We start from the raw sequence: 9497 nt of genomic DNA on the forward strand, positions 1-9497 counted from the left end.
TTTATGGTTAAGGACTTTATTTTAAGGCTAGATCTAAAATATGGGAAAAAAGCTTAAGGATTAAGCTCTTAATAAGAAGGAAAATAACCTTTTTTTGAACGATGGGCGTAGCCCAGGAACGCTTAGCGTTCGTGGTTAACCCTCATGATTTATTGTCAAGATTTTTTACGCCAAGCGTACAAGCCAAGTATGTTAGGAGTACTCAGTTGTGTTGACAAAGTTTGACTTTTTGACTAAGTTGGGCCTAAGGGATTTTTTGGTATTTTGAGTGGTAATTGAGACTGGTTATTATTTGATGAATAGGTTACCATTCGAGCTGATGTTCGGAGTTGTGTCCTGTTCAACGATCTTTTTCAGACTAAGAGGTGAGTTTTCCCTCAGTGTACTTATAGGTCGAAGGCACCAAGGCCGTCCAGTTGTATTCGATATCCGATTTTATTACATACTATTATGTTGAGATACGTATTCATTGGTTATGTGATTAGACTGGTAGATCTATAGGACTACCTATGTTTTGTTAATTACTGTTTGTTATTGTATATGTCGACATGTTATGGTTTGATGGGTTGAGGCAGACCAGCTGGTGTTGAAGGCCATAAAACCCATGGCGACCCGAATAGACTGAAGGCATGCAAGGTGGTCCAGTTAGGCTGAAGGCCTGGAGAGCAGTTCATATAGGTTGTAGGCCCTGCAAGGCAGTCCAGTCATGCTGAAGGCTCATGTATGCATGTTTTTGTTTGTTATGTTGTATGGTGGTACTTTGGGGGAACTCACTAAGCTTTGGCTTAAGGTTTTAGTTTATTGTTTCAGGTACTAGATATGATTATGGGAAAGTGAATGCATGATCATGCACATCTTCTTGATTTTATGATATTAGTTCTTAGGATACTCTGATTATGAATATACTTTTGAAACAATGGTTTTTCTTGTAAATAATTATGGGTTTGGTTGTTTTTGAAAAGTTAAAATTTATTGAGATTTTTGGTTCATTACAAATATCCTCCACCATTTCCAATCTAGCCTCCAAAATAAAAAGACAACTGTGAATGTCTTGGGTTTTTTTCAATGTTTTCCAGTTGATGCTTTATGTCATCCATTTCCTCCATCATTCTCTCCAATTCTTCCTTCTTGCTATCAAGTTCCTTTACCTTCAATGCAATCTCATTATCCTTTCGCTTCATATCTTTCGTAAACTGTTTCTTAGTCATTTCAAGTTCCCTATTATGTTCTTCAGAACCATAGACCATTAAAGAAGTGGCTTGAAACCCAAAAGCTGCAATGAGAAACTATCATTGAAATAGATTAATAAAGAGAATAGAAAACTTACAAACTGAACTAGCATGATCACTTTCTGCTTGACCTCAAAAGGATTTAGTCCTTCGAACACTTCTTGATCCACCTCTAAAGTGAACTTCCTCTTCTTGGGATCATGACTTTTGCCTTGCTCTCCGATTTTCTTGTACCTATAGTGGTACGTTTTATAACTTTCACAATGAGATTTGTAGATAGGAAGTCATCTACATTGAAGGAAGAGCTGAATAGAGCACTTGAACGAGTCTCCCTTACACCTAAGTAAAGATAATGTTGTTAACCAACATAGGAATGTTATAGATAAAGGATGTATTACAACATACCTATGGACATGGTTGATTTTGGATCTTCAACTGTAATAGATGAACTAAGATTCCTTGAAAGACAAGCTTCTACCACTCCAAAGCTTCTTTCTTTTTCTGCTGAAAGAAATAACAATTCTTGGACCTTTTCTTAAGTATTTACTTGAGAAGGACAAATCTCATCGAACTTTGGAACTGTCCAGGAATAAAAGAAGAAAATCAACATTAAAAGAGAATACAAAGTAAAAACTACCCAAAATATAAAATCCCTACCCTCGGTTAGCCAATCTTGGGAAGGAAGGTCTTACCCAAAGTAAATAGTCATAACAAAAAAGTATCTCTCTTTCCATTCATGATTCGCATGAGAACTTTTAAGACTAGATTATAATTACGAGTCTTCACTTTAAGAAGCACTCAAGAATAACCAAAAGTTTGGAGAATATTGACACTCGCTATTTTAGAAAAACTAAGGTTCAAACCTTCAATTTCATTAAGGTGGTAAGCCAGTTTGGTGACCTTAAAAGCCTTAAAAATCAACGAAGGGAAAGGAAATGACAAACCAGTGTAAAAAGGAAGCTTGTAGAAACAAACTAAAGACGAAGAAAGATAATCCACTCTTAATTTTTACACAGGGATCCTAAAGATTGTATCTTGTGTAAACTTACATGACGATCGAAGTAGATAAATGTTGAAATTTAAGAACTTACTAACATTGCTTTCATTTCCAGGTAACAAACCTAAATCTATAAAACCCTCGACGACAAGTTTATCAGATCTAGCCCTAGCTCGAATGAGTCTTTATCCCATGATTAAACAAACAAGAAGAATGCGAAAATGGAGAAGAGAGTGATTTCCTAAGAAGAAAACTCCAATGATCGCAAAGTAACTAAAGGAAGAAAGAAATGCGACGGATTTATAAGAGTTTTTTGAAGCAGAAGTCTCAGCCATTCAAAATATGAACTTCCTTGGGTAATCGATAGATAAGATTAACCCTAGAAACATGGTTCATATCATATCAACATAACTCGTTTTCAAAGTCTAAAAATCTCCAAGCGTCCAGGATCTTGGATTAAAGATTTATTGGGGCAATTATTGTCGGTAGAAATTCTGACTTACTACTTTTATATCTTGACCTTTTACTAACATCCCGGGCAAGCTTAAGATCTTGGATTTAATCAGTATCTTGGCCTAGTATCGTATTTTTTGTGATATATTATACAACAACGTAAAGCTTGACTAAAAAAATAGAAAGAGTCAACTATACATGGTCAGTGCCTCGTGAACGTGGTAGACACTTGAGAAAGTCAGACAAAGCAAAGATCAAGGAGAATCTCAAGAATGTCAGAATTAGAGTTATTATTGTTTTGTATATAAAGACCAGCTGGTCGATGCACACACATACATTTCCACTAATACTTATTCTCTGATTCTTTCAACACTTAAGCACATTCACTTCATTACTACGATCAGTTAGCACTTGTAAATTTATTTTGATTTAATACAAGTTCTAAGGCAGATGATTTTATCACCTCTCGAGGTTCTGTATCGGAGATCTAAACGGATTAAGGGCTTTCCTCATAATTCTATATATTCTTGCGTTTATTTTTATTTACTTACTATTGTTTGATCGAAATACACTAATTTCATTGTTTTCTTGATTGTTAACCTGTTTTCATATCAAAATTATTAAAACACTTTGCGGTATCTTGGTACCTTTTTGAGTATCTTAAAGCTTTATTACACATATTCACTTATAAATTACCTTAACACTATTTTTGTCCTAAACACACTCATTTTCATCTAAAAAATACTACGCTTTAACTTAATAGCTCCCTGAGTAATATTATTCTTCACCTCAGATCTTCGGCAAAAACAAGATCCTCGACATATTTCAAAATCTTAAGCACTCCAGTTTTTAACATCTTACTTCTAATATCACACCACACTTGCTAATTTGTCACAAAATTAGTTTGTTAATTTTTCACCAAAACATCCATCACCTCAGAAGTAATCTCATGAAAAGTTACAAGAACATGAGCCTTAAAAAAATTTTGTTGGGATATTGGCAATAGCACACAAAAAAGAATGTTTGTTAAGATTAAGAGAAATTAAAAAGAAAAATCAATTCTTAAGCTTGGCAATGAATAGTATCTCGGAGACTATGAATAATGCTCTATGAGGAGCAACACACTTATTGGTCAATGTGTGTATTGACCTTACATTTAATAGAGTTTGTGCAACTTTTTAAAAAACACATTGATATTGTAGTGCACTACAATACACCTCTACCGCCATGTATATAGCACCTTTTTTTAACCATGAAAACTCATGCATAAAGCCATAACTTATCCGGGTCTAGCTATAATCATGAAGGGGTCGATATAATTATAACTACATTACAGACAAATGAAACTGGAAGGAATACACACACTATCTACTATTATCAATAAACATGTACATTTGGTAAGTAGTAGATGGAATCATTTTGATGTTTATATGCTCTTGATGTTTATTGGTTCAGAGGGGATAACCCTATTTCCATTGTGAATATTGGTTAAACTACTATGACGTACGAACGACAATATAATTACACTTTTTCGTCACTTATCATGTCAGATTGTAAGATTGAAGCAGACAACTCAAGACTTGCTCTTGATCGAAGGTGAAGGTTTGCAAATCGAATTCTTAACGAGATTGATGTTCTTCAACCTGATGAACCCGATAGATATGGAATATCCCTGGTCATAACAAAAGAAATTGTCAAATTTCTCACACAAAATTTAAAATAGTATGAAATTTGTATTTTTATTGCTCTTGTAATATTATGTTTAATTGAACTTGTATTTCGAGTTTAATATAGCTTGTGTTTAATGTTTAAAAAATTATATAAAGTTGAAACGTTGTAATATATTTGACTCGAGTGTGAATTTGAAGGTATTAGACGAAATTTCAGTATTGGTAAAATTTGCTAGAATTAATATTTGTTTGATTATAAATTATTGTTATTGTTATATATTTTTAATAAACAATTTCATATGCAATATATAAAAACTGTACAAAAAACAATGTTTTAAAAATTGATATAATTACTAATTATGATATAAGTTAATGGCTCAAAATACAAATTACGGGGGACTAAGAAAACTTCTGATTTTTCATTCTATTTTTGCAAACTGATTTTAAAAACAACTTATACACCCTATTTATGCAAAATAAATAAATAAAAATAAAACTCTGTGTGGTTGGGTTTCGTCCTATATAGTCTTAAAACATATATTAAACGACAGAAATATGAGTTATGGTTGGTATAAAAATCATTTTTGAACCTAAAATCAATTTTGGATAATATAAAAGTCAATGTTTTCGATAGGGATTCTTACAACCTTTACTTTAACTATAAATGCTTGTATTTCATGGATAATAACTTTTATATATATATATATATATATATATATATATATATATATATATATATATATATATATATATTTCTTCTAATTTTCAATAAATACTTATAGTTTATGGATAATATATTTCTTTTTCGATATATGTTTTCTAAAAAAATTTCTCAGCCTTTATAAAGGGAGCGAGACTCCACCCACTGTTGACCTACTTTCGATTACAACCTCTGCTTTTGTGCACTTTGAGTACGCAATGGAGGGCATCGAACACAGAACACTGAGGGTAAATGGAATCGACATGCATATTGCAGAAAAGGGCGAAGGCCCAACAATCCTCTTCCTTCATGGCTTCCCGGAGCTCTGGTACACATGGCGCCACCAGATCCAAGCGTTGGCCGCCCTAGGCTACCACTGCGTCGCCCCTGACCTCCGTGGATACGGCAACACTGATGCTCCACCGTCTCCAACCAGCTATACCTGTCTCCATGTGGTGGGTGACCTGGTGGCTCTCATAGAATCGCTGGGTGGAGAACCGGTGTACCTGGTGGCGCATGACTGGGGTGCAATGATCGGATGGTACCTGTGCATGTTTAGGCCTGACAAGGTTAAGGCGTATGCCTGCATGTCTGTTCCATACCGGCCTCGAAATCCCAAGATGAAGCCCGTTGAAACCATGAGAGCTTTCTTTGGTGAAGATTACTACATGTGCAGGTTTCAGGTCTCTCTCTCTCTCTCTCTCTCTCTCTCTCTCTCTCTCTCTCTCTCTCTCTCTCTCTCTCTCTCAAAAAGCGGTTTTGTAATGTTAAAACACCTCACTGGAGATCAAATCTTCTTTTGATCTCTCTCTCTCAAAGCCATTTTGTAATGTTAAAACACATCAAATCTTCTTTTGATGCAAATGTTTTATTTCCTTAGTGTGTATTTCATTGGTAGGCACCTACCATAAATGTTGTGTGATATAATTGATTTTATTTTTCTGAGAGAGACAATTGAAAAGAGTTTTGAACTCACTACTGGTTTTGTCACAAAAACACCGTACCCCTGCATGAGACTGAAATTAATGAAACGTGGCCAGTAAGACCGACCCAAAAGTTAATACGCATTTAAGATTTTTTTTAACGTAGACAGTCTCCGAAGATTTTTTATAAAATGGTGTATCTTTTTGTACTTTCTTTTGCCTTAGAGGTCTTCTCCATTCCTCCCAACAGTACATTTGATATATACCACCCTAACATGTTTCACATTATAAACAAAATTTCCCCTTTTGAAACTTGTTACACATAAATAAAGTGAATGTTAGTTCTTTTCAGGAATCTGGAGTAATCGAAGCAGAGATAAAAAGCTATGAAACAGGGGAATTGCTTAAGAAAATTCTAACTGATAGGAAACCAGGACCACCTTGTTTGCCTAAATCGGATCCATTCCAACTCAAAGGATTGAATGCTCCTCTGCCATTACCAACTTGGTTATCTGAAGAGGACCTTAAGTATAACGTTGAAAAATTTAACCAAACGGGCTTCACAGGAGCCTTTAACTATTACCGTGCTTTGGATCTGTAAGTATTCTCAACCACTTAGATATTGGTCCTACTGGATGCATTAGTAAGAAAGTGCTTGTTCATTTATCATAATAAATGAATAGGTACGTTGGATGTTAGCAAGTGGATAGGCCAGGTTGGCCTCTTTGTTTGAGGTTCGGGTTTTTCTACAGCCAATGCTTGGTTTTACATGGGTCCTACTCCTATAGTTAAATCTATACACACTTATCTAGCCTTGGACTATCCACATAAGCTTTTTTTTAAAAAAAAAATCATGGTAAACAAGTTTTGTAAAAACTTTATTTTGATTGTATGAGCTTTTTCGTTTGGTTTTTAGTATTTTCTAAAATAGGTTGTGAATAGATATACAGCTGTTGTTGTGAAGTTTTTATTAAATCCTCAACCAACTATAATATAATCAGTTACATAAGAAGTCATATATATACTTCTTCGTCCCAATATTATTGTTTACAGACAAAAAACACAAAGATTAGGAAAACATTAATTACTTCTAACTTTATATAATAAAATGAAAGTTTTGTTCTTAATTTGCATATAATATTCTATTAAATCCTTTGTTCGTTAAGTAATAACAAAGGGATATTTTGATAAAAATATTATTTATTTTTAAAAATAAACTATTATTTTGAAAGAAACAAAAAAAGAAAAATAGAACATAATTTTAGGATGAAAGGAATAATAAATATGAATTTGCTGTTCCAGTATATAAAATGATTAAAAAACTTTATAATAAATTACACATCTTTTCTAGAGGTAGCTGCCTACCTCATTGGAAAACAGCGAAGGCGGTTTTCGTTCGTTGGTATTAGCAAAAACAGAGTACAACGTCATTTTTTAATAGAGACGAAAATTTTGAGAATAAACTACAAAATCGATGCTCAATAAGAAAATAAAAAGAGACTAAAGGCATAAATTGTTTCGCACCAAATGGACGATCCGCATAATTTAATGGAGGTACTTTACTATTTTCAAAATTGAAAAATTAATAGTTAGGTGTCTTAATTTTTTTAACAAGATCTTCATTTATGATCATTGTTTTGGTAGTGTAATTAATTGGATATATATGTTAGTTGTTAGTTAGATAACTGAGACTACTTGCTGGCTAATAACTTTAGAGGCCATGCTTGATCTTCTAGATTAGTTGCTGTTTTCATGCATGGGGCCCAATGGTTATTGACCAACGTTCAACTAGTTGAATTTTTTTTTAATTTAATCGCATGTTTATCTTGAGTTGAGGATCACAATTAATAGGAGCTTGGAGCAATGCCGACTTTTTTTTGTAACTATTATTAAATACATTCATCAAATTTAAATAATTTATTTTAAATCCCTTTTTACAACATATCTTTCTCTTATATTTTTAACTTTTTGAACATAGAATTTATTCATAATCCTAATAATATTTTATTTATTAGAAAGCTAGCTTTTCTGTTTTGGTAAACCAAAATTTTGTGAAAAAACATACTATGAAGTGAGCATATTTTGAGGTTTTACCGTTTTAGTTTCTTAAGTGAATTGGTTTTGATTTGGCAAAAAAATTAATGAATTTCTTTCTTGTGCATGCTCTAATAGGTTGGTTTGAGGGTCACATTAACATAAATCATGCTCTTTTATGGTATCCAATTAGGGTTTGACTAAAGAATCCCAGACCATACTTCACCCAATTGGAATATAATTAACTATTGACTAGTTTCACACGTATGTTGCTCTATGCGCTAACTTTTCTGTGTTGTACAAAGGAATTGGGAGCTTACTGCAGCATGGAGTGGAGTACAAGTGAATGTACCAGTGATATACGTAGTAGGGGATGAAGATATGGTGTACACAACACCAGGGTTAAAAGAGTACGTTCATGGTGGTGGATTCAAGAAAGATGTGCCATTGCTCGAAGAAGTTGTGGTAATGGAAGGCGTGGGTCACTTTCTGAACCAGGAAAAGCCTCAGGAATCTACTGACATCATTTATGATTTCATTAAGAAGTTCTAACCATCAACCACTAATACAACTGTTTTAATAATTTCCATATATATATATATATATGTATGGTTGGGAATGAAGTTGATGGTTCTCCAAAATTTGTTAGTTAAATCTTTAATCACATAGGTGTGTACTCATTAGCAATAACTTCATTAAATAATTAAAGTTGCTTGTATTAGCAAGTTTCGTGAATGTAATTGTATCTCCTTCGTTTGATAACTTGTTTTATTTATTTATTTCATATCATTATTATGAAAGCGCTCTTCTTAATTGACTGATCCATGTATATGTTCCGAATTGATAAATATTTTTTAAGCCAGCAACATCTTGATGAGGATGCCAATTTCTTGATCTTAGAACCTGCAAGACATCAATTCCGTCTCATCTTTTCTAAACTTTATCTGCAAGAAAGTCAATGGAAGAGTTGACACGTTTGCTTTGGCCATTTTTTTAAATTATACTTCTAGATAGGTTGATTGCAAAGATGTTGTCAGGAAGCATCCTAGGCCGTTCAAATGGGGTACAAATTCTTACACTCAGTCTTGAATATGCTGGATGTTACAAGTATATTTGGTGATTCTCATGTTGACTTGTATAGTTCATTTATGGGAGATTGACGAAGAGATTCTAGGAACTTGTTGATCAGACAAAATCCACATGATATATTATCCCTTACATGAGTAATTTACTTTAAAGTCACACAATTTTGTTAAATGTGGGATCCATTATTTTTACACATTTATAGTTTAAGAAAATTAATGTTTTGTTGAACTTCAAACAATAGAATTAAACAATCAAATAATCAGGGGAATTAACTAAAGTAAATTATATAAACAGATTTATTAACAAAAGAACCATATTTTTCAGGTTTTCGTAAACTAATTATTTTCTTCGGAACACGACATTTCAATTTTGTATATAATGGGGTACAAATTCTTACACTCAGTC

At 33.2% G+C, this 9497-nt stretch overlaps 1 protein-coding gene across 1 annotated transcript; it reads left to right on the forward strand.

The window, feature by feature from the left end:
* The first annotated feature begins 5200 nt into the window (after nucleotides 1-5200).
* Nucleotides 5201-8768, forward strand: LOC145061229 (epoxide hydrolase 1-like). The gene is made up of 3 exons (XM_079008657.1): nucleotides 5201-5732; nucleotides 6325-6569; nucleotides 8312-8768. Exons 1-3 carry the CDS (start codon nucleotides 5268-5270, stop codon nucleotides 8556-8558), a joined length of 957 nt encoding a protein of 318 aa, XP_078864783.1. The 5' UTR covers nucleotides 5201-5267; the 3' UTR covers nucleotides 8559-8768.
* The last annotated feature ends 729 nt before the right edge of the window (nucleotides 8769-9497 follow it).

This window comes from Lactuca serriola, chromosome 7 (genome assembly GCF_051521515.1).
Source record: "Lactuca serriola cultivar US96UC23 chromosome 7, Lser_US96UC23_V15, whole genome shotgun sequence".
Lineage (NCBI taxonomy): Eukaryota > Viridiplantae > Streptophyta > Magnoliopsida > Asterales > Asteraceae > Lactuca > Lactuca serriola.